Source organism: Catharus ustulatus, chromosome 3 (assembly GCF_009819885.2).
Source record: "Catharus ustulatus isolate bCatUst1 chromosome 3, bCatUst1.pri.v2, whole genome shotgun sequence".
Lineage (NCBI taxonomy): Eukaryota > Metazoa > Chordata > Aves > Passeriformes > Turdidae > Catharus > Catharus ustulatus.
Genome location: NC_046223.1, coordinates 68,717,939 through 68,744,351, shown reverse-complemented (window position 1 = coordinate 68,744,351; position 26,413 = coordinate 68,717,939). Strand labels below are relative to the sequence as shown.

Genomic DNA, 26,413 nt, shown 5'->3' with positions numbered 1-26,413 from the left:
AGGGTTAGGTGAGAAGGGGGTCCCAACACACAAAGGTATACCACCACAGCAGCAGCTGTGAGCAGGCACAACAGCAAACCCTGAAGAATTTACTGGGAAAAAACACTAGGAAAACAACTTGGAAATAAACAGCTTTCTTTTTTTTTTTTTTTTTTTTCCCAAGATTAGCTTTATTACCAAATGCTGTATGGGGTTTTTTTTGTTTTTTTCATGCTTTTGCAAAATGGATGTGGATATTTTCTAGCCATCTTCCAAAGTCAGCTTGCTGAGACAAAAGCAGCATTTAAATTGATAGACTGGGGTGTGAATATATAAAAATGTGATTATTCTCTTTTGGAGCCTTTTGCATTGTATATAGAATGGTTTGGGTGATTCTGTAAAGCTGGTTTACCAAGAAATATCAGTGAAATTACCATTTTGATCCAGTTTATTCTTTTAATGAGCAATAAGCAACTCTGTAGCAAATCTGCCCCATTTGTGCTGCTCTTTGATTAAACTGCTCTTGGGAAACTCCAGAATGCTAGATTATTATGCTAGTAAAAGCTTTTTATAAAAGTAGCTGTATGACATTTGATTTTTATAGCTCGTAAAGATATTTGGAAATATTTGCTTTCTTTTTCAATTTATTTTGTAATTTTTTAAACCTTTGTGTTAAACTGAGCATCATGAATAGACTCAGCAGCCACTAAATCCACTGGGCCTTCTGCACACTAGGAAAACATCTGCCTATTCTGCCATCCTCACAGTGAGCTCCAGAGATTTCCCTGACTCAGACACAATGAGAAAATTAACTTCTTTGACAAGCTAAAATCATCCACTTAAATAATTCTCTTCCAATTAACTTTCTTCCTATTCCTACTTTATTCCAGCCTCTATCTGATTTTTCAGCTTGATCTAAGTACTTGCTTGCTGTATTATGTTCAATATGAGTTTAAAGTTGCAGACCTGGATGCTGGCTTGGTACCTGCCAGCAAATCACTTGTGAGACAGAACTGCATTTCTTGTTGTTTTTGCTGAAAGTACTAAAATTGTGGGTTTCTGTTTCATAGAAGCTGTTGAGTGGGGGAAAAAATATTGCAGCGTGTAGTTACAGGATGTCACTTCCCCAGATTTACTCCAAATTGTAAAAAAAATTGCAATTCGTAAGTTTTTGTACAGATGAGCTGAGTAATAGCTTTTATGCTTTACTTTGGTTCTAAACAGACAACCTGGAAAGGAGCTAACCCTGTTTAGGAGGAGATAGGTTTTTCTTTTCATCTATTGGAAGGGGAATTGTTTCTTGAACTAAGGTTTTTTTATATATTTTTAAATTTGGTTTCTTGAACTTTGAGTACGAGGTGAGCACGGGAAGTATCAGTTTTCTGTCTGTGAGGGTGGGCGGGTCACTGCTGGCAGCAGAGACTTTTTAGAAAGTTACAGAAGAGAAAGCTTTGACTGTTCAGAGCTATTTTAATGCATTCAGTGTTCTTTACAGACTGGAAGTGATGAGTACATCAAGTTACAAGTACAGATTTCTAAGAATGCTTGATACAAAATGATGTTGTTAACATTGGACTGCAAGAAGGTCTATGAGCTAGTGCCTTTTGGGAATCTTGCTTCAAAAGCCATGAAAAACAAAAAAAGGAACTGATTATTTGTTTTAAATATAACTCTCAAATGAGTAGATTGCTGAGATAAAAGAGAAAGTGACAAATTAAAGAATGAACTTGAAGGTATATTGGGAGAAAAACTTCATCTAGGCTCAATGAGGATTTTTGATTAGTATTTAAGCATTAGCAAAATAATTTTCTCTGACTAGCATTATTTCATCAATCAAGGGACTGAATATCCTTTACTACAGTTGAATAAACTCTGAAAGTCAATCCCTTGAACAGCTGAAGATGCCAAATAAATGTGTAATCATGCAATCTGATTGAATTCTGATGCTGGTGAGCAAACAGCTCAAGGTTTTAAGAAGCACTGCTATTCACCACAAGCTTATTTTTTATGTGATACAGGCTGTGTTGCTAATCAAATGTGGTATGTTTCTGTCTTGCAGATTTACCACTGGATTATAGATTTACACGATTTTCCTCAAATAGTTCAGCAACTGCTGGGTACTACCCAAGCCCTCCAAGAGCACTGCTGCCAAGTCAGGACTCAGCAATGATGAAATAGGTTGTTGGCTTTTTCCTTAAATAACCCTTTGGCCCTTACTTAAACTGCTATCAAATGCTAATTGGTGAAAATGCTGTGTGATGCTTCATAAAATAGAGTGATGGATTAAAGCAGACTCCTGTGTAGACTTGTGTTTCACTTGTTTCTCTAGTCCAGCCAGAACAGGTGAGTGATGCATCCTTCTCTCTAAGTCTTCTGACCACCACTACCTTTCACAAAGTGATGACGGCTCTTTCCATGCACTGCCCACTGTCTCCAGGAAAAATGTAATAGTAATATCTCTTCCTGAGTTACATTCTACATTTTTGAGGAAATTTTAGGTGGTCTCTCTATGTGAGATGATGCTGTTGCTACCATAAGCCCCAGGAAAGACACAAACCAGACCCTCAGCCATGTTTCAATTAACAGTTTCCTTGGACAGCCCAGGTTATCACCATATACCAATGTTCTGCAGGCTCTGAGGAATTTATTCTCCCACTGTAACTATTCTTGGAGACAGAGAAAGACTGAGTCCCAAAGAGAAAGATCATCATACACAAAGAGAGATTTGAGTGGGATTTAGGCAACTAAATGCAGATTGATAATTCAGAAAGCCTTTATCATACTTTGTATTCCTGAAAATACTTGGCTACTCTTCAGCCATATGGTTCCCTACATGTTTTTTCCTACTTTAGTCTGCAATACCTGAAGCATTAGAACTCTTCTGCAGAAGGAGGGAAACTTGCATGCAGTTCCCTTCGCTGTTGGAGTGAATTCAAACCCATATTCTCCACCTCTCTGGGAAAACCTCCCAAGAATAGGAAAGGTATAGCAACTGGCCGTCTTTGCTAAGTACAGCCTCAGCCAGAAGAGGAACAAGACTCAAGGCATGAACTGAAAATACATGATTTTTACCTGCTTATTGAAGCAAGCAGGAATCCTGTTCTCTGTGGATTTTGGTTCAAAGACCTGTTCTCCAGCACTTAGGACAGGGAGAGCTCAGTAACTAACACAGGCTAGCAGGTGCAAAAACATGTCAAATATTTGTTTAGTCAGCAGTTTTGTCACACTACAATGGCAGGTTTTTGGATAAACTTCCCTCAAAGTTTAAAGAACAATAAACAGAAACTTAATTTTCGTGTTTCCGAGGAAAAGAACTCACTTTTTTAAGCCTAGATGATTACCAGAATGGATTTAGCTTGTACTGACACTTAATTTGTGTCACCAGAGCTCACTCTGTATCTTCACGGCTTCACCAGCTGAAACATTTTGTGTCAGAATCAGACACAAACTCCATTCCACCTCATTTCAGAGATGATATTGGCCTCTGCATATTTTTTTCCTGCCTTTAAATAGAATGTTATTTTTACATTCTTGTGGACCAGTATACTTGAAAGTAATAAACAACATTTCCAAATTAGCATTAAGCATTGGTTTATTGAAAGGGAAACATAAAACAAATGGGGACAAAATTGAGAAAAGCTTCCTTTAAGACAAGGTGAATGAGGAATGAATATGGAAGTGCCATTGTCCTCATAAAATACAGGCTGAAAATATTTGACTTGATGTGGTAACAGTTAGTAATCATTGAGTTTATTTGGAATTTTTTTAATTAGCATCAATGTCTTCAGCAGCAAATCTTATTCATGACAGTGCTATGATTTGTATTAGGGAGATACCCAGATTAAAATCTCAGATTCCTGATTACAGCATCGTTGAAATTATGGCCTGAATCAAGTAATCTTCTGCAAATAATTTCAAACTAATTTATGGTGCAAACCCATATTGCATACCCTTACACTTTTATGAATCTAGAACTGATTTTTTTAGGTTGGGGAATTTTTTTCTTGATTTTTTTTAAAGGAAACTAATTGAACTGTTATGGAAAAACAGACTGCAAATCTTCTAAGTCCTTGGGTCCTGATGTCTCCGTGGCAAAGCAGTATTTTTTTTTAATGGAAAGGTGGCAGATTCTAAGGACAGCCTGAACACAAAGTTCACCAGAAGAAATACATACGCCCATCTTTGACAGAGGCTGTCACCAGCCATTTGTACTTGCTGCCAGAAGGACCTCAGAGTAGCAGAGAAAGAAGAGGATAACAGGATGCTGCTGTAAGCACAACTCCATGTGCCACTGTAGTCTGTGGCTGCAGGAAAACTTGGGAGAAGTAACTGAAGTGGTTTCCCAAAAAGTAGAGCTCCTCTTACTTAAAGACTTTTCTGTTCAAGGATCTGTGAAAATTATACAGATCTTATTACATAGAGATTGGCAGTGGAGGAATGAGGGGGCAATTGGTGCTGTGGCAAGAGGAGAGCTGTTGGAAATGGCATGAAGAACTAGGGAGAAGAAATGCACATGGCAGAAAATTAGTAGAGAGCTGGTCACCATATTTAATGTGATGCTGTAAAGACACCATCTTTGCTTTTTCCTTATTTCTGTCTCTCTTCTTTGTGTTTTTTTAACCCCTGGAAATCTCTGAAATTTGGATTCTCTAGTGAGAGGATATTGACAGAAAGGTTGCTGAAGTGCCTGCAAAACTATCTTGAGCATCGGCAGGGAGACATAAAGTTGTAAAGTTTCCTTGAAATCACTGTGTCTGGTTAGACAGCCTTGAAAGCCACAGTTTTGCTTAAAACCAGAGATGAATACCAAGTTTCCTTTGGTGTCTGTTTTGGTATAAAGCACATGTGTCTGCATTTTTAAATAAAGGGAATTTATTTCTGAAAAAAAAAAGTTTCTTTGAATTTGCTTTATAGCTGAGCAGCAAAATAAGAAAGGGGAAATAAACTTGTCTCAAAGCAGTGCAAGGAGAGGTTTTGCTACAGCCTCAAACAAAACAAAACTTGACCTGCTCAGCATAAGACATAAAATAGCCAAAAACATTAATAAATTAATACCTTTAATACTGATAGGGAAATAATCTTTCATGCACAAAAGAGCTCAGTGCAAGTTTCCTGACTAGGGCTTCTTCATGGGAACTGAAGGCTTCTTCATCCCCAGCGAGAAGTAAAATAAACAAACATGAGCAGATTATCTGTGGTGAGCAGGGGGCACTGCTGGACACAAGATTTTCAGAGACTGCTCCTTCCCCATGCTGATGGGGCTCTCCAACTCACCCAATTCCCAGATCTGTGGTAGTGCAGCAGCAATTCTTAAGGGAATTCCCAGGAAAATTTGTCTGATGACAGGCACCAGGAACCAGTATTCCTAAATCTAGTTTAAGTCTTTCCTCCAGAGGCCAAGTATGCATTAAATCATGCCAAGGTAAAAAACAGCAGAGCATAAGAATATGTTATTTAGCAGAGATGCCACCAGCGTGAAGGTGACATCTGAATTTCCGTTCCACCACCACAGGGGACAAAAACACAGTAAGCATAAAACACACTTTCGTACACCAATGATGTTTTACAGCAGTTTCTCAGAAAATCCGGTTTAGAAATAAAGCCACCCCTGTGTAAGAAGGTAGAAGAATCACACATCACCACAGGGATCTGACTTCTCTGGGAAAGGAGCTTGGCATGGGGCAGCCTGCTGCTCCTCATGGAAGGAGCAAGATAAGTTTTACAGCACATTTAAGTGGCTGACTTTTAAAACAAAATATGCCTCTTTCTGTGCACATGCCTGGAGGCAAAGAGCATTTCAGCTGACTCATGGTATTGGATTTAAGGGGGAAAGCACATGGCTAAGCTACAGGAACCTTACCTCTGTGGAGTGTGCCAGCTGTAATGGTATAATGGCTGAAATGGTGTAGCCACAGACATCTATTGTTAACAATTGGCCAGAAACCAGCCCTTCCAGCAAGCACATAGCTGATCCAGAACCCCCAGGGGAAAGGCTAAATCTCATTATAAATCCAGTTGCCTGTAATTTTGTTTTCTGCAATTCTAAGTGGAACATCAGACCTCCTTGGTGAGTCACAAGAGAGAAAAAAAATTAAAAGAGGTTTTCTTCTGAATGTTTTTGGTGCGAGAAACAAATCCTGTTTTTCGGTAAGCATTATAAATAGAAATGTTTAACTGGAAAACAGAGCCTGGATTAGGGCCAAAATAAGAAGGAATCCAGGAAGTTAAACAGACTCGGTGATTTCCAGCCCTAAAAGCTTGCTAGCATCTTTACAGGGCAAACTGGGAATTCCTGTCTACAGGACTAGTGCTGTGGCCAGCATGGCATATCATCTTCCTGAATGTGGGACAAAGGTGTAAGGTAAATCTTTCCAGTATGAAGTGGGTACCCACGGCCATTCTCTGGCAGCCGTGGCAAGACCACAGAGGTTTTACAGCTGGCCAGATGTCACAGTTCACAGAAGGGCAAACATCTGAAGCAGCACATTTAACTTCTACCCCGCTGCAGCTAAACTGATTTAATCAGAACTGTGCTAAAACATCCCTCATGCCTCCCACTCCCGCTGCCGCAGCGCACACGTGGCTCTCTCACACATGGCCATAACGACTTTTAAGTACTTGCACAGGGGTGAGAAACCATCACAGCCACTTCAAAATGATGTGATGGCTTTCAGCCCCTTCTGCAAATTAGAGGTTGCAAGACACAAAATGGTAGCAGCACAAATGGAGCAGCAGTCTGCACAGCAGCTCCAGCAGCCCAGATTCTCCAGCCAGAAAGGTAATTCTTCTTTCCACTGGCTACTAGATTTTGAGTAAAAACACTTAAACACTTCATTTGATTCCCCCTTACAAGGCTGGGAACTAACATTCCTTTAAAGAGTGAAGAAAATCATAAACCACTTTACACTGTATACAGGAAAAAATAGGAAAAAAGTAAGTGTTCTTGTTCAAAGTTTATGAGAGTGGTATTTTCAGGGTGTATTTTAGGAAATAAGTCCATTAACTTTCAGTAGACCTTGTTCTGTCACAACACTAAATGAACTCCAAAAATTGGGACTCCATGTGCCTAATAAATTTACATTAAGCGATTAATTTCTAAAGCCTCCAAAATCTCTGAGGAATAAAAGTACAGGTGAATATAGCAATTCTTTTTTTGCCTTATCTCAAAATAACTCCTGAGAGTTTCGGTTTTCTTTCTATATCATCCCCTGTAACTTCAGCCCACAATGAAAAATGACATGTGCACTGCTGTTCAAGCAGCCTGTAAATTACATTAATCCAGAGAACGAAGATGCTACTGTAAATTTTGTGAAAATAAACAATATGTTATTAAACTAAGAGATAAAAAATTCTCTATCTTATTCTGAGAGAGGCCTCAAAAATATGTGCTGGGCAGCTGCTGTTGAAGCAGCTGCAGCAATGTTGGAAACAGCAGTGTTAGACAGCAGCAGTGAACTTCTATCCCTGTTTTCTCCCTCAAAGCTGCTCAGAAAATGTATGCACATGAACAGTCAGCAATTAAAGGGTAGGATGCTATGACATGGGAACTCAGAGACTAAGGGAATGAGGGGATTGTCTGAATTTCGTAGGAGGTGTGTTGTTTTAGTTTAATTAAATAAACTAAGCACTCTTAGGCAGTAAGCAGGGAAATCTCTAGATCAGTAGTAGACAGGTGGTGGAAAATGGAGTATAGATGAAGGCCAAGGACAAAAAGGCTGAGGGTCAGCATGAGCTGAAAATAATAGTTCAACAGGACAATACATGGCTAGAGGCTATCAGGGAAAGGAGTTAATATACATCTCAGAAAATAATCATTACCAAAATATACCTATTGCATGGGATTTTCTTCTTTCCTCTAATCTTTTCCATGTTATTTTGCAGGACTTGGAGATACCCGGTACATTACTGATATTAACCCATAGACAAAATGAGGGGGGAGAGAAGTAACCTGAATATGATTACATGAATTTAAGAAAATAGACTTAATAACCATTAATACAACCATTTTAGATAGATATTCTTAAATGTAACTGTCAAAGTATCTGTATGTATGTATATATATTTGTGAGCACATTTAAAAACCTCTGCTGTGCAGAGCACACTGCCAGGAATTCAGCAAATACAGATTGTGCCCATGGGTGATCCATCACTACATGGTTACAGGGGCCCCTGAAATACTCAGCAGCAGTGCCCCAAAGGCCTCAGAACTATAGACGCAATAAGCAATTAATGATGCAGACTAGTGCAACAACTTCATGAGGACCCTAAAACTGAGAGCAGTGGTGGAGCTGCCTTTAGGGAGTATGTATGACTGCAACAAGAGCCACCAGTTGTTGTGCACCATTGCTTTATAGTCAAGTGTGAAGAATTGATTGCTACAGTACACTCTAGTGATGCATAGTAAATATTATATTTAAGTTGAAATTAAATTTTAATGCCTTCCTTTGTGTTTCATCTAATACCTCACCCTTGAGTCTTGGCTGCAGTAAATAGAATGCAGTAAATCAGAGGGAGAAGATTACAAAGAGAAACAGAGAACCAGCAACAAGTGTGAATACAGTCTCTGAGACAAACCTTTTTCATGCACATGTCTCTACTGTAAGGAAGAGGAGAGAGACATGGGACTATGAAACTCTAGAACTGGGGTGGGGATAAGTGAGCAACTTGTAAAAATGTTCATGAATTCCAGCAGTTGTTTAGTTGTCTGCTTGGCTTTCCACATACCAAGTGATTCCATAAAATTGGTGGATTCTAGACTTAAAAATGCCTTTCACTGAAAACAGCATTCTACAAGTGGAAAACATTGTGACATATTTGGCATCCACAGAGGGAGGTTGTGGCAGTCAGCTCTAAGAGAGCACTGATGAATTCTGGAAGGTTCCTCTTGGTATGAGCATTAATGGTTTGTGCTCCCAGGGGATGATGTTTGGCTTTGAACATCGAACAAATTTGGAGGGAAAGAAGCTGACACTCATCATACATGTTGAGAAAGATCACACATTTGAAAACATAAAGTAACAACCAATTCAAATAAGTAAGAAGCCACGTGCTGCTGGAGTGTTGCCCCTCTGCAACTTGTTTTGATCATCAGCAGAGAAAAGAAGGGATATGTGCTAAAGAACAAGCAGGCCAGTTAGGCAGACAGACACCTGCTAGAAGAAAAACCTAAACCCTGTTGATGACTACAGCAATGTAAAAGCAGTAACATGGATTCTGCTGTTAAAAGGCACAGAACAGATGATGGAAGTAATTTTTTATTGGATCAAGGTATTTGATGGCATTTCCCATTTAAGTGCCTATGTACCTGCTTTATGGCTACTGTCTTCCTGATATGTCTCAGGACCATGAATCTGTCTCCATTCACCAACATTTTACCTCTGATTACTGATGCTGCAGCTTCCCATTCCCTAAGAAATCTGCAATATTTTTTTTTTCATCTGACTTTCTGTCTGCTGGCCTCAGGCTAAACCAGGCTGAACACATGGTGAGAGCAAGGAAGAGGGAAAGAAAGGAAATGTAAAGCAGAGAAAGATGTCCCGTTTACATACAAAGAAGAGCTGTTTAGGAAACATCTAGTGTTTTCCCCTTCCAGCTACCCTACTGATAGTTTGGCTACCACAAAGTAGAAGAGTAAAAGGCTGCATCTGTGAGAAAGAGAGAAGTGTTTCCAGTCCATGGATGTAGAAGCAGATGAAGGATTTTTTCCATGAGAGATACTGCTTTGTGCCACACCGAATGACCCTCAACCATATACGCTTAGAGGAGATTTCCAAAATGTGATGGAAATCACTCCTTAGAATCAGTATTCTTCTGATTCATCGGGCTGATTTCAGGTAACTTCTTTTCATCCTAGTTTTGGAACTGTGACTATATCTGTCTATGAGCCAGAACCCCAAATGCCCGAGTAGTAAATGGAAAGAATCATGCAACAGCCTCATAAAGTGGAAGGCTGTAGCAGGAGCAACCAACACTGTCTGGTCCACACTGGTTGGAAAATAGGAGATAGCCAACATTCTCCCATACATGTCTGGAACTGGGATAAGATTGCAAAATTAAAGCTGCCTTCATGTGGCTCTAATAAAGTCCAAAGGAGAAGAGTTGGGCAGAGCATCTCAGATCAAGGAGGGCAGGATGAGCAATATGCAAGTATCCAGATTTGCAGTTCTGCAGGTCAGCTGCAAGAAGAGACTGGCCTAGTGCTCTTGTCCTCCAAGTTTCAGCTCACAGCACTAAGATCAGAAATCACCACAGCTGGACACAAAAGGCAAAAAAACTACAAGGGTTTTGGTCATAACCAAATCAAGTCTTTTGAAGAATTACTGGAAAAATATGGAGAGTTTTTTGTTTCTCTTTTCATTTGAAGAGTTTTGTCACTTAATGGCAACTGTTAGAAGCATTTCTTACATGGAAATTAGAGACCAAACAGATCACGCAGAGAACATTATGAGAGGCGGGTACTTAAAACAATAAAAAAACCCAACCCAAAACAAACAAAATCAATCAAACAAGCAAAAGAAGAGAAATGACCCAAGCACACAGAGGAAGATCCATAGAAGAAAAAAATGCTGTTGTATAGACTAGGCAGGAAGAAAGGAAAGAATGGCCAAGGCTGCATATGTGGAACAGGTAGAATGATATACAGCTTCCCTCTTAGGGTAACATCTTTAGTCAGCAAGGAAGAGAAACAAACTCCAAACATCCAAACTCCAAAAAGTGAGAACCAAAGGCTTTTAAATGTATAAAGCATCAGCAGACACTTGGTGTCTGCCCCAGAATGAGCCCTACATCACTTGTTCCATGTGGCCCTGCTGCCTTTGTTTCTCACTGTCCTACTAAGGCAACCAGGTTTGTTCTCTCTTCACATCTTCATGATCCAGCTTGCCAATGCAGCAGAAAAATAAAGTGTATTCCCCTTCCCTGCAAGCCAGATAACTACTGGGCTTTCTTGGAAGCTTTTCCTTCTCAAAGAAGAAAGCATAGATCCTACCAAGAGATGGCTGCTCACAGTGTCTCTGATGCCACAGATGTTTTCAAGACATGCACTGTACTTAGATGTACAGTGATTTCTCTGAGTGTGACCTAAAAAATTTGCAATTGTTGGAAAAGAGCAGCATTTCCCACATATGTTTGGCTCAGTCCCACAGACACCAGACATTGCATGTAATGTGGCTTGCCATAAACACCTAGGAAAAATAATGAGCATGTGACGTAGAACAGTGTCTGACCTGAACAGCTTTCAAACAATTTCCATGAAACATACTCTGCACAACTGGCCAAGTCAACGGTCTTAGCTCCAACAGGTAAATTTAACTCCTTTCCTAAATCCTTTCTGGAGCAATGCCACCCAAAAGGTCAGGTTGATGTATGTTTCAGTGTCACATGATGCAATTTAGGGAAATGACAGCTACAAAAACTATTAACCTCAGTGGGACTTTTCCAATAAAATAAAATTAAATTTTAAAATAATGAGGGAAAAAAGGAACAAATAAACTAGGCGTTTGATACTTGAAAGGAGAGAGGGAGTGAGAGATTTCAGGGACAGAAGTACCAGAGGAATGGAAAATACATGATTGTATGTTACTGAGTCAGTAATTTAAACCTACTTTATGGTTGGCGGCAAGAACAGATAGCCTAGGGACATGATTCATCACATCCTAATGAAGACATCTAAAACAGGTCAGATGAATTCTGCTGTAAAAGAATTTATTTTTCTCTGCAGTGCTATAAACAAAGTCTAACGTGACTAGATCAGAGGTAGTTACCAGTCAAGTACAGAACAAAAGCGCATGACAAGTTCAGAGGTTAGATGGATCCCACCCAAAGTTGCTGCTCCAAATTGACATTGTTTCATTGTTTAATTGTTTTCTTCTCGCTGTCAACACTGAATTCACTGGCATGCATCAAGGCCAGCAAACCACTGAGAAAAACTCAACCTCAGCAAGAGGAGTTATACCCATGGCTAAAGAAGTGAAGGGCAGAAGGCGATCAAAGACGATCTGTAATCTTGCCTGTGCAAGTAGCATTTTGAACATAACCACACAAAACAGGACCTTGACAGGTTATCTGGTCCACCCCTTGCTCTGAGGCAATATTCATCAGACTTTCTAGATCTGAACCATTCTTGTCAAATACATGTTCAATTTTCACTTTAAAAGCCTCCAGGGAAAGAGGTGCTGTTCACTACTCCTTTATTTACTCTTACAAATACTTTTTTTTTTATCCTAGCTAGTCTAAATTTCTCTTACTGCAATTTACATGCTGTTTCCAGAGGATGAGGTTAAGAGATTATTATCTTCTTTTTAGCAGCTCTACTTAGCTGAAGGCAATCTTCCTCCAACTTCTATTCCTGAGGCTAACTTTTTCAGTCTTTCACTATACAATTTAATTTCAAAATTACCAGTAGCAGTGCTGAAATTAATCTAGTGTGGACAGATCTTGCCTCTGTTAGATATCGCTGAATCATCCTATAAATGTTAATTTATCTATTTAGTCTGAGAAGCACTCTGAGTTACCGGGAAGTAAAACAAGCCCTGTTTTACAAAAGGACATGAGGCAGAGAGGATTTGTGGCTCTCCACCCTGTTAGTATCTCCACTATGTTCTAACTGTGCACCAGAGCAAGATCCCAGCAGCGCATCCGATCTCATCCCTTATGAGGCAGGAAGTCAAGAGCCCACAGTATAAGTGGGCTATGGTGTTCTTTGTATTTGTAGCCACAGGGCAGCACTGGGCAGTTTTTCTATAATACAGAGGTCCATGCACAGACCAAGGGCAGGATTTCAAAAGCCATTCAGCCTTTATGCTTTTCAGAAACGTAAGGGCTAATTTCATTTAACTTAGAGTCAGGTACTTAATATATTTACATTACTAATGATGCAGACATGTGACAAGTACTTAAACACCTTCCTCGTGATCACTTTAGGCACCTTAGTAATTTTAGAAATTCCAGTAGAATCAGCCTATCTGCAACATCTGGTCTAACTGTGAGGTCTGCACCTCTTCGCATGTAGCACAACATCAATATTTTACAACTCTAGTATCTAGTATCTAGATCCTAATACCATTCAAATAGGTGTTCAGAAAGATATTTTCTAATGATTAATCTAGTGTTTGCATGACTGAAACTGAAGCACTTCGTGCTTTTAGGCATGTCATTACTGGTAAAAAAGCAAGGCTTCATTCCAGGTTCTGGCATTGCTCTTGGAGATTGCAGCAACAATGTGTGGATCCCTGCTCTTTAGGGCTGAGATTGTCAATAGATATTGCTGAGAAATACAACAGGAATGGAAGGGTGAAGGGAAATTCATAGTTTCTGGTATTGTCTAGCTTCCACAAGTTTACTAGTCCTGCAGGAAATCACACTTTAAAGCACAATGAATCTGTTTAAAACCATCCTCAGAAAATACAGATTTTGCATTTTAGAATACGGAACTGAGCACTTAGGAGCCTGTTGACTGATTCAGTAACATCAGTAAGCACATTACTAAAATGAGGAATATGCTTTGTGAGATGTAAGCTTCATGTAATTGGAGACCATCCTGATCTATCACATATAAATATTTTTATTTTCATTACGTAGTCGATAAAATATGCTCAGCTTTCAAAACCCAACAAACACTTGGAATTCTTCACTTCGAACTTTGTCTTGGCTATAGTGACTGAGAAGAAAAAAAGAATGTTCCAAAGGATCATTTATTTTATCCTCTTTTATATTACTTTCTGAAATATCTTCAACTGTGTGGCTGCAAAAAACGTCGGGATGGTTGACTTGAGCAGTCACGGCGTTTCACTTTTATTTTTTTCTTCTTTTACATGGGAAACGTTTATGTAAGTAGCCACACCATACTTAAAAGAGCAGATTGACAAATCGGCTTTTTGTTTCTTTGCTGGCTTGAGGGGACTTTTGGGTGGGAGGTCCTATTCCTGTCATGCGGTATTGGTGACAGCAGCAGGGATGGACAATGAATATGAATGGGACACCCGGGATGCTGTCACCTCCACAGCCACCCTGCCCGCTCCGCGGTACCGCTGCCGCACTCTCTAGCTCCAGGGAATCCTGTGCCAACACTCCGGCGTTGGAACCAAAATATTCCCTGCGGAGAAGCGAGTCCTCCCGCTAAAAGGGAGAGAATCAGGGCATTTCCGTGAAGTTCGAGCGGGGGAGGAACGGGCGGGGGAGGAAAAGCCGTGTGAGCGGCAGGGATAAACAAACACAAGGGCACACAGGGAGCGAGGGGAGCGCCCGGGCCGGACCGGGGTTGCTGCGGGGCGGGCTCCACCGCGCCGTGCCGCCATGGCGTGAGGGGCCGGCGGGGGGAGGCGGAGGAGGAGGACGGGGAGAGGTACGGAAGGAGGGCGGGGAAGCGGGAGGTGGAGCGGGAGCGGGGGAGTCACTTTCTTCCTGCGTTGAAAAGCGCACCCCGCACCCCCCTCCCGGCTCCGTCCCCCGGGGCTGCGGAGGAGAAACTTTCTGGCAGGCGGTCGGCGCCGGGCAGGGGCCGCGGGCGGTGAGTGCCCGTGCGGGGCGGGCAGCGCTCCCGCTCCTCCATCCCGCCCTGCGCTCCGCCGCGCTCCCGGGGCGCCTGGCGGCGGGGCGGGCGCGCCGGCGGCTTTGGGAGGGGGCGGCCAGCCCGAGCACACGGTGCCCAGGCCGGACGGCGCCCGGGGCAGCGGCGGGAGCGGCTCCTGGTGCCGGCGGGGCCGGGCAGCGGGAGCGGGGCCGGGGCGTCCCGCGGGGAGCAGCCCCCAGGCAGGCACGGGCTTTTCCGGGCTTTTCCCGGCCGTTCCCGCGGAACGGAGCTGCCGTCGGGGCAGCCGCAGGGCGGGCCCCGCGGTCCGAGGGCGGTGGGTGCGTGCGGGGGACGTGGCGCTTTCTGCGCGGAGCTTCACCTGTGGGCAGCAGCCGTGGGTAACGCTCTGCTCCTCCGCAGCGCCGCGACCGCGGGAGCCTGCGAGCCTCTGCCGCCGAGCTCAGCCTCCCAAACGCGCGTGTGCGAAAGGTAAGCGGCAGCATCCTTGTCTTGGCACCTAGGCAAGCGGAGAGACAGCAACAGAGCGACTTGCTCGATGCAACTTCCTGGGAATTCTTTCTTTCTTGCTTTCTTTGTATATTTTTATTTCTTCTTTTTTAAATTGGGAAAGTTTTAAGTGACCTGGGACCAGAGCTGTCAATTCGGGAAGCTCACTCTTCTCGGCCCCAGGCAATGAGTTGCAATTCCTATCGCTAGTATTGCATGAAAGCAGTGCATCATCACTTGGCATGTCTCATACCAACTCTAAAAATTCAATTTGGTGTGAATGAAAGTAATCACCCTCTCTGTTCTTCTGTCGCTTCCTCTTGAAGCAATATAAAACTATGACTTTTTCCTGTGTTTTCAAGTTGGGCTGGCTTGGGTTTTAGCCATAAGCAATGGCAACATAAAAAGTAGTCACAACTGTGAATAAAATACAAGAAATATTGCTCAGCCCTGGAGATTTTTCAGTCACACTAAGAAGATCAACTGCAATTTAAAAAACACTAAAATTTTAGTATAGTCTAAACAAAGACAAAGAAAATCTCAGCCTAAATATTGCCACATTATGTTTATCATGCCAACTATTATTATAACTTGCTGCAGTATTTCAAAAAAGGAACAATTCAGCTGAAGGGCAGCAGTGGGAGTCAATAATTGAGATGCTGTTTATTATTCTGAAAGAGTCTAACTGGGTACCCTTGGGCAAGTCACTCCACCTCTCCATGGCTCTGTTTTCTTCCTCATAAAACAGATAAATGTGCTTGCTTGCTTCACAGGGGTGTTGAGAAGTTTAATTAATTAATTAGTTTCAAGACTACTTGTAGCTCCTTGGGTACATCATTCTACAGAAGTGCCAAGCATTACTTCAACTAAGAGTTTCTTTACTGTGTCTCATCACTTCTATGTGTTTTTTAAGTGACCTGAATTAGTGAAGTTTTTAGGGGAAGTTGACATAGTAGCAGTTTTGGATTGGGATTGTCTTGACTCTTGGTAAACTTCACTGAGATGTGAAACCAAAATGTACTAGCCACAGTGTATTTTAATGGAGCAGAGCTACTGGGACTTAAAAAAAAGTCCTTTTCTTGTTATTCAAAGCAAGAGCTTGCCTTTTTTGCTTTGTTTGAAGTATTGCCATGTTTTGCATGATTTGGAATTGCCATGAGAAACACCTGAGTACTCTTAATAAAAGAGAAAGATATGAGAATAGTTTATAAACATCTGTATTCTCTACTGTGAACGCTGACCTCAGAAGACACTTGGTGCTGATTTTCCACTACACATTGATATACAGTCTCCTTTGCAATCTGTTCTTTGGTTAAAGAGAGTGTTGCAAGAAAGAAATGCCACTGATTGCCTGTGGTAAAAGTTGATAGATTTTGGTGACCTAGGCAAACTCGGTTTTTATTGCAGTGTATATTAGTTATTGTAACTAGGTATTGAATAATTATCTGCACTAGAATGGAGACAAAAGTGTATTTATTACCTGGCCAAATGTTAGACGTGTTTTTTATTGGTGGCATACAGTTATAAGTAAAAATGGGTAGCTGAAAGCAGGTTTTAGAGTGACGTTTTGGGTTTGGTACTTTTTAAAGGCTCATGAGGTCTGTGTGTACCATTTATTTTTCTCAAGGACAATGACACAAAGTACATAAACCCCTTTCAAACTGAATTCAAATAAAACCTACATCAGTGGTGGTAGAAAGTCATTCATGTCACTGGGCAGCTGTTGGGTTGTGAATGAACATAGAAAGTTTATATCTTGGTGGAGAAATGCCAGCAGTCTGAACAGTGAAAACTAGGGTTAAATAAGGAGGTAAATGTCCATAAAACTGAAGTGTCCCTTCTCTCAGAAGTGATTGCATTTAACTAAAAATCAGTCACGTTCTTAGGCTTGTGTATGGAAACTTGCACATCTGGCACCCACAGCATACTATAGCAATGAGCAGAAATAAATCTAGTTGCTATTGTTCCTGGATATTTTGCAAGAAATAAAGCTGTTTGAGGGGGAGGAGGGGCGCTGAAGGAATTAAAAAATAAAGAAAAGAAAAACTTTCTGTAACAATTGTTTTCTTGCCTTGGACTTAGTAATCCAAGTGTGTGGTGAGTGAAAGAGATTATGACTTTTTCCTAGAAAATTGTATTTAATTGGTAAATATGATATATGACATCTCAGCATCAAGTTTGTCCTGGCTGTTCTCACCTTCTTTGCTGTCTCTATTCAGCTGAGGTAGATCAATGAGTGTAGTTACAGTGCTGTATTCTCCTAAAGCTGTTAAGCCATGGTGCCAGTTTGCGTTCAAGACTGTAGCCACATACTTAATATAAATAATTTAATAGATTCTGCATTTGACTCCCTTTGAGCCAGTTTTCTGTTTATATGGGTAAACTTTGTACTGATGTCTCTTAACCCAGCTAAGCTCAGCAGGGATAGGGTGAGGTGTGACAGTGCTGCATTAGTAAACTCCCAAACCCTTGTGCACTGCACTTGGAACAGATTCAGCTATATGTTCAGGATGACAACTGGGCAGAGAAGCCTGCTAGGAAAAAGGAAATTTAGCAAATACCACCAGAGATCTCTCTCATGAATGTTTTGTCAGTAAAAGTTTAGCAGAAGTGAAGTGTTGGTAATGGAGAGTTGACCAAAGGGGTCGGTCATTTTGGGAATCACGTGAAGGACAGAGCACTGCAAATGTTTTCTCACATCAGGTGCTGGTGTGATGCTTTCCTCCACTCCTGGGACATGGTCAGGTGTGGTAGCACAGACACAATGTGACTATTATGTGCACAGTCTGACATTACCTTTGTTTGGTGTTTCTTTCTGTTTTTCCCCTTGCTTTGACTCAGAGTGTACAGGAGGAATCAGCAGTAACATTGTTTAGAGTGGGCAAAGGATTATAGCGACCCTAGTTGTTTGTAGGTGCTGTATCTCAGAAGAGAAATGTAATTTTAATGTACTAGTTCTTTTATTGTGGTTGGCCTGGTTGATGCTTTTATTTTGTGGGAGTTTTAATCAGAAATATTAAAAATGCTGAACACTTTATATCAACCTGGTATGCCTTCTTCAGCCTTCTAATCAAGTGGCTGCCTAGAATTGTCAAAGTATCTTGAAAAGTTGTTCAGAAGCATTTCTGTGGATATCATGTTCCTTTTAATCATATCCTTGCAATCATGGTTCATCACAGCTTTTACCAAAATGATCCATCCAGTTTCAATTCTGCTATGAGAGCTATGAGACTGTACAACTTACAGTCAGAAATGCGATCATAAGATTCTAAATTTCAAAATTAACCTATAATTTAATGATTGTGTTGACACCTGCTCACAGATTGCTCATATACACTGTGAGTAGCTACATTTTTCAGGAATAATGTAGCCATTTAACTCCATCTGCAGTTGTGGGTTCTGTCCTTGAAAACGTAATGACAACTTTTTCAAGGCTTTTGTTAAGGATATTCTGGGGAGCACTGAGGGCAGTAATAGCCCTGAAGGAACTACAGGACAATACATTTTATTGTCTGTCCAAGTTTGTACCCTGAAAAAAGCAGCTGCATCTGGGCACATATATATTACATCTATGGAGAGAGAGGAGCTATGTGCTCTCTCTGTGGAGAAACCCTAGATAATGAGATAGCAGCAGAGATAACAGCAGAATTATATTAATAATAATGAACAACACACTCATCTGATGCAGCTGCCAGGTAGGGTGGTACAATTTAGATCTAGGAACACAGCGACATTTATCTTGTAACAAATGAACCAGTGGCTCTTCTATGTGAGAGCACATTTGGGGTCTGCATACTCACACTGTGAGATTGTCTGTAGATAATATAAAAGCAAGTGTTGGTTTAAACTGCTTAGATTACAAACTCCTTCGATTCATAAACTGACTAGCATCAGCATCTTTGGACATTGCTGGTGCTCCTGTATGCTGTCACAATTTATAATTTGTCATAATTTAACATATATGATTGCTGAGGTTTTATCCTAGCTGACAACTCAGCCCTACACAGCCACTTGTTCACTCCCTTCAGTGGGATGAGGAAGAGAATTGGAAGAATAAAGTGAGAACACTCGTGGGTTGAGATAGAATCAGTTTAACAGACAAAAGCCACACAAAACAGAGAATTCATTCAGCACTTCCCAGGGGCAGGCAGGTGTTCAGGCATCCCCAGGAAAGCACAGCTTCGTCACATGTAATGGTTACTTGGGAGCACAAACACCACAACTCTGAATGCATCTCTCCCAATATTGTATGCTAAGCATGATATCTTATGTTATGGAATATCCCTGTGGTCAGTTGGGATCAGCTGTCCTGACTGTCCCCTCCCAAATCCTTGTGCATCCTCAGCTCCCTTGCTGGTGGGGTGGGGGGAGAGGCAGAAAAGTTTTGGAGTGAAGAAGTGTTGCTCAACAGTAACTGAAACATCCCTAAATTATCAACACTGTTTCCAGCACAAATCCAGAACACAGCCCTGTACCAGCCACTATGACGAAAATTAACTCTGCCTTAGCCAAAACCATCACCATGAAAATAACAATAAAATGTTTAGATAGTTTTGTGTGCAACACTGAGTAATAAACAGGATATGGAAACACTTAAAATGAGTTTTGATCCCATAGCAACTGAAGGATATGATGCATTTTAGAATTCCTGTCTATTAATATGAAATCCTGTGGAAATGCTTTACAAATAAAAAGATTTGCTATCTTCTGCTACTCAAGTTTGTAGATATACATACAGAGAGTGAGAACTTTTCTAAAACTCCAGCAGCCTCACATCATCTGTTTACAACATCTTGAAGACAATTGAATGAAAAACAATTAAAACAATAAGCAGACAATATTAAAACTGTTGATTATGCGTAGTCAAGAACAACAAATGACGGGTTTTAAAACATTTACAAGTATTTGGAAAAGTAAAGGTCAAGGCCAGCAAAGTAGTGTTAGTGAGAAAGAGGATAAAAGTTAAAGTTTGAAATGAAAACACTTGTTTTGGTATCAGGAGTTTCTGGTGTTGTAATCAGCCTCCTCAGAAGTGAGGGAAGATGAATGGCATGCAATTCCCTGGGGTGGGTTAGGCACAAGGAGGAATTCTGGCAGCAGTAAATTGGCTTTCCCCTTTTGCATGTATGATTATTTTTCCCTGTCCTTTTATTTGTGCCTCCTTGGCCTTGCCATCGCCATGTGAAGTTTTTCCAGTTCCTCTTGTGCTCCATGACTGTACCACTAGATCCACACAGAGGCTCCAGTCTGCCCTAGGCATTTCTGTTCCCTTGCTCCCTTCTTGTGGTGGGTGGTTGTGCCTTAGGGCTGTGGCTGCTCTCAGAGGAAACCCCAAACATCATTCCTAATACCCAACACCAAAGGGTTCACAGCCTTACTGACCCCAAGTGGGTCTCTGCAAGGGCCAGGACGATGAGTTACTTCTCAGTAGTTGCCAAAGGAAAATTGTTTCCCCACCTGGATTATGCAGGAGCCTTTGTTCTGTGTTTCTGAAGTGCCTAAACCCCAGAGGTGCCCTACACAGTGTAATAATGTAACATGTAGATGAGTGATTTGCTTGACTTCTGGGACATTAACGGAGCAGACAAAGGTAGGGAGTATATCCTTTTGGCCTAGATGAAAATTTTCTAACTGCCTTCCTATAGTGTTAACATCTGTGAAAACACTTCTGAGGTAAAAAAACAAAACCTAGTTTTATTTCTTGAAATGCCCTTTTGAAATTATGTCTGCGCAGGATACAGTGCTGGTGTTCTAGAAGAAATCTTTTCCTGATAAGTTATAGTTTTAAGCCTTCAATGATAAAAGTGGTTGGGCTTTCATTCACTGAATGTGGATGCCTAAACAGGCATGTCTGAACTGGTTGGGAATGATCATCTGCAGGTTTCTAGATACCAAAATTACTTCCTTACTCATTCTACAAAGTGAGGTATGGAATAGAAGATCCTTCTAAATGTTAGGAATACCAGTGTTAGTGCAACCAAAAAATTACCAAGGAAATATTTTTACAGGAAAATGAATTGCAAAATAAAAGGAAATTCTAAATTCTCACGTTATGGTTTGGACATGCAGATGATTTAAATCACGTTTTCTGTTGAGGTAGAGAGAAGGTTATGCATTCAGTGTGTGTGTGTGTATGCCCTGTTAATTTATATATACAGTGATAAAATAGACAAGCTTTTAACTGGAAGGAATTAACAGATGAAATCTCCCTCACAGATGTCTTGCACATCCCACCGTGAACTTATAAAAATATTTTGCAGTTGCTGTCCTACCTGTAGCATGGTGGAGAATGAATGCAACCCTCAATTCTCCTGGAATTATGGTCTGACACGGCTGTGTACTGCTTTACACAGTTTTGTGTTAGATCAAAGAACAGACGCAAGTTTAAATCTTAACTGCTGACATGATGGCATATACTGATAATCTCTATAGGAACTTGCTGTTTCTGGTTGCCATTAGGATTTTCATAGCACAGCTGTTAGTCAGACATGAAAGTTGATACAAAGCTTCTTTTAAGTTATTTTGTATCATTTCAGAACAAGTGCAATACTAACACCTGGGTACCTGAGCTGTACTTTATTTATGGCAGATGTGATTCTGAACTATATTTGGGATTTTAGTATTTAAGTTTTGAAATACCTTTGAAATTATATAATTGTAACATGGTTTTCATAGTGAAAAAGCCAGAGGAAGAAATGAAGTAATGTCCCCTGGTGGTTAAGGTCGTAATAGGTGTTTTTCAAGTTTTAAGCAGTGATTTTTTTACACCTTCCCAGTATTTTTATTGGAGAGCCAGATAGTCATTGGTTTTAGCTCACCAGCCAAAAGGTAGGTGAAGGACTCCTGATTGCTCCTTACTCTTGGGATGTGGGAGTTTCCCACCCTGGTGTCCTGCCCCACAGCTTTGAAAGGCTCTCAGCAGTACTACTGCTTGTTGATGTAGAAGCTCTACAACTTGGGGCTTCAGTCAATAGATTTATTGTGATTATTACAGCACAAAGATAAGCTTATAGTTTTATTGCTTCTGCTCCATCATGCACCTATTGGATATGGTTCTCTGGAACCAAATGACAATATATATATGGGAATTAGTCTCCATTGATCCTTTCACCTCTCTGTTTTCACGGACTTACCCTGCATTTTTTAGTACTAGAATGTCACTGGATTCAGTTAGAAGACTAAATTGCTCTCCCATTGTTAAATATGTTTGCAAAATATTTAGATTGGTGGTAAAAGTTTCTGCTGAAAAAAACAGCTCTTCAGCTGATCTAACTGTCCTGATTTTACTGTTATGTAATGTTACCAAAATTTCCAACTGATATATTCCATGTTATACATTCTGCTCCTCTCATCAGCAACAAACTCAATTGCCATGTGTGTGAAAAGATATTTCAGATATTTGGACAAAGTACAAAAAAAAAAAAAGAGATCCTACAGAAGTTTGCTTTTCTCTGCTGTGATCTAACCTACTGCTTCTTGTGTTACATTTTGGCAGTTGTCAGCATTGGAATAAAGAGTTGCACATCCCTCTCCATTTAATGAAACAATATTCCACACACATCTCATTGCAGTGTTACCTATTAATCTCACGGTTTGGGTAGGACAGCAACTGTTTCTGGTGGTTGACCATTTCTTGTTGAAATATCTGTGACTCTCTTACTTGTTTTAGTGCTGGGTTCTAAAATTACTTATTTTTGTTTTAATACCAGTTATTGTAATGTAATTTGTGACAAAACTGTAGTAACATTGTTGTTCAAAATCAAACTGCATGTTACAATATTGCAAACATTGAAAAAAAAGAGTAAAAAAGTTCATTTTCACTGTCAATCATTTATGAAGTGCAAAGAAATTATGAAATTTAAGTCCATGATTACTCTGAGGTCATTTTCTAAAATAAAAATTTGCATAGTGAATCTCAAGAGTTGATTTTCGTCAGTATAGTGGAACAGATTTTCTTTTAAATATTTGAACACATTTCTTAGGCAAACATTTGTTTCTCAGGTATCTCAGGTAACGATAATGAGAACTGTAGCCTTTGTGGAAAACAGCAGCTTCCCAAAAGAAGACAGAGAGTCTGACGTGTTCATGTCCCAACCCTGGGCTCTGGGAAGATCTTTTATTCAGAAACCTGAGTAATCTGTGGTGTTGCAATGCCTCCACTTCTTGGAAGTTTCAGACACCTGAAATCCCACCTTTTTTGTTCCTGACTGTAAATGTTGACAATGTGCCCATGTCAGAGATGGGTCATGGCTAGTGTGAGAGATGCCAGTGGAGACACCTGCAACTTCTGCTTTTTAACAAGTGTTAGAAGTTTGGACCCAGGAAAAAGCAGCTACAAAGCAGAGCGGCTCTTCAGAACTGATACTACAGAAAAACACAGTTCCACATTTCTGTGCCTGTTTTTAATTTTTAATTACTCACAAGAAGGTCAGATTGCTTCAAGGACAGCTGTGCAGGCTAGTGATCATAACAGTGCAATCATTTCCTCTCCCTGCTCCTCTGCCCCTCTCACTCCTCTGCTCTCACTGATGAAGAGACATTTCTGTGCACATGTGGCAGGAGTTAATGGGACTCTCTTTTCTTTTAAATAGTTTATTTGGTAAAGTTATCTGTATAAACCAATGTTTAGTTAAGTTAGTGGTTTCAGTTTTACCATTTTTTTTTTCTCTACAACTGATCATCTACCAGTTGACGCAGATGGGGAGAACTAAAATTGTTAAGATTTAATCTGGTTTGGGTGGTTTTATCAGGAATAATTGATGTTTTTTACTGTTTGTTTCTGCTGGCAGTGGAGTGGAAATCATGAAAAATGCTTTTCAGTCTAGAACTAAATGACAACATTTTCAAAGCACGCTATATAATAGCTTTTTCTTCCATGGGCGAGCATCCTTCATTCTCCTTTTAATTTTTAATGCTTAATCAGATCATGGTTTCCTAATTGAATAAAACCCCCTCATTTTCAGAAAAGGTTGAGTTGCTTGATAAAGTTTTTCTTGGAAGATGTGGCTGGTAATGATGCAGTGTAATATGAGAGTAAGAAATTCCTTTGGCTTTAAAAAATGGTGTTGTGAGTGCACATTAAATGATCAGAAGGTCAGACTCCAATTCTTTCAAACCCTGTGTATCAGGCAAACTTGTAACAGGTTCATGCACATCTGGTAAACTGGAGCTTATGTGGAAAGCTATTTGCACAGATCCAGCTTCACCTAAGCTATGCTGATAATCAAGGTTCAGAGGTTTGAATGGAAAGAAAGGTGTACTCCTTTCCAGCTACCTCCTCCCATCCATCAGTCACACCAGGCTGAACCCTGCAAAGTTATGGGACAGGGCTCACTGTCCTCAGTGAGTCGTGGCTACTGCAAGGTATCATCTTCATACCATAGGAAGGGTGTCAGTATAATTTAACCAAGAATAAATAATACTGTACTCCTGCTTTTCTCACTGCCTCTTGACATTTTTCCAGATCCTGACTCTGAGTAAATATACAATAGGTTGGTTTTCCATTTATTCTGTTGTTAGCCTAAACAATGTGTGGTGCATTAGTTCCTTCTCATGTAAAGGTAACAACAAAAAGAATTTACTTTCTCAGTGAGATGTGCACATGAATGAAGGGTGAAAATGTGGGAGGCTATTGAATAGTTAAGAGTACAGACTATGACTTTTTGGCAACCCTGGATGTGTTTGATGATGGTGTAATGCTGGGAAATGTGTGTTCAGGTTTGCAAAGGAGTTCTGGGAAATCTTACTGTAGTCCTTAATGGTTGGTCAGAAATAACTTAATTTAGGGAACTCTTAAAACGATCCCTAAATTTATGCATGTTCTGAATTCTCACTGATGTGCAGAAGTGCTTACAGAAATCAAACCAAAGGAAAGAATGCATGAAGTCCTTATTGCTAGCTGGGATTTCTTTCTGCTTGTGTGAGCCAGGAAATTTTTTCAATAAATTATTAACACAGAAAAAGTCACAAGTATTTTAAGCTTTTTTGGGGTATTTTTTAGGTTCTTTCCTCTGCCCACAGTTCTAAAGGATCACAGAGGCTTTAAAAACAAACTGTATTGGCATTTTTTATTATTATGACAAAGCAGTTTTTTCATAAATTAAAAAAAATTACATCATGTTTCAACCATAATGTATTGCTTTGCCTGGCTTTTACCTCCTTCCTGTCAAAATATACTGTTGTATAGTTTCCTTCAGCATAGAGAAGAATACAACTAGATTTGAGTATGTCTAAACTACGCTCTGTGTGTCTATTTGTATGTGTGTATGTGGTGAGAGACTATGTAGATATAGTAAAAGTATTACCAAATAAACCAGCCTGTGATAATGTGTCCTGTAATAACTGGCTTACACTCAAAACAGGGCAAAACGTACTTGTAAAATGCATTAAAATAGTATGAAAATGTCATCTTCCATTATGCTCTGTTCAAACAATTATGCTGCTTGCTGTAATAGATAAATTTAAGCAGTTACAGGATACAATATTATTTGTGCCCTAGGTACATAATGATGTATTTCTTGGCCAAAGATGTTTGCTCACAAATTAATTTTAGGATCTGAGCACAAAAATCTAAAGGGTCTGGGCACCCAGTAGTCATGAAGTGTCCCTGTCTGTCAAAGTTTTCTCATATAATTTCACTTTGTTGAAACAGGATGTGGGTCTCTAAATAAGGTTTTAGCAGCCTTAGAAACTTTTGGCCATGGAATAGGACCTGTAGAGAAAAATAAAAGGTTGCTTTGTATTTTAACTTCCTATAAGTTTCATGACTGAATCCTATGAAACAGGTTTTCCATGGGAGAAAAAAATGTATTGGTTTTTAGGTTTTCTTTCCTTCTATTTCTCCTTTTAATAATTGAAAAAAACTACTGTTCATTATTTACATAAAACTGTCTCACTTGAGCCTGCTTTCCATAACCTTTTCCCTCATAAGAATTCTAGGAATTTGCTGGCTTTCCTCAGGGGGATCTTGGCCATGTTTTATCTATGACTTTAGGCCAGATAGTTGGTAATTTCTGCAGAGTAACTTACTATGTTTAATTTGTATTTGCCTCTACATCGAATTCCCATTTAAGCACATTTCAAGAAGTTATGTATGTAGAAGAATATGCATTTCAATTCAGTGTTCAACCTTCTTGGTAATTGGCAGTAAATCTCCACATGTAAAATGGAAAACCCCTTGGAAAAAAATACTAATAATGCAAACCCCTAAATGCCTGGAAGGCGAAGTATTTCAGCTGTTTTTCTAAGACTCTGCCACTTACTGTTTCTCTTTTTGACTCCTGACTTGCTCTTTTCTTTTTCTTTTTTTAAAATGAGGACGTGTCAGAACTGGAGGCCTCAAGCCCTGTATAAAGTGACCCCAGCGCAAACCTCTAGCATTCTTCCTCTTTCCCTCTCTCCAGCTGCTAACATCAGCCA

At 40.2% G+C, this 26,413-nt stretch overlaps 2 protein-coding genes across 3 annotated transcripts in view; both read left to right on the top strand.

Annotated features, from left to right (window-relative positions):
* NT5DC1 (5'-nucleotidase domain containing 1) overlaps window positions 1–2,272 on the top strand; it is a 125,673-nt gene extending 123,401 nt beyond the window's left edge. Inside the window, exon 12 of the mRNA XM_033054795.2 lies at window positions 2,039–2,272. Within this exon, the coding sequence (XP_032910686.1) occupies window positions 2,039–2,157 (119 nt within the window). The 3' untranslated portion in view covers window positions 2,158–2,272. The remainder of the gene's footprint in view (window positions 1–2,038) is intronic.
* Window positions 2,273–14,412: 12,140 nt separating this feature from the next.
* DSE (dermatan sulfate epimerase) overlaps window positions 14,413–26,413 on the top strand; it is a 33,972-nt gene continuing 21,971 nt past the window's right edge. The window contains exons 1-2 of one of the 2 annotated variants that reach the window (XM_033056394.1): window positions 14,413–14,485; window positions 14,909–14,977. The gene's annotated coding sequence lies outside the window, so the exon portion shown is untranslated. The remainder of the gene's footprint in view (window positions 14,486–14,908; window positions 14,978–26,413) is intronic. The other variant, XM_033056395.1, reaches the window with a different exon arrangement.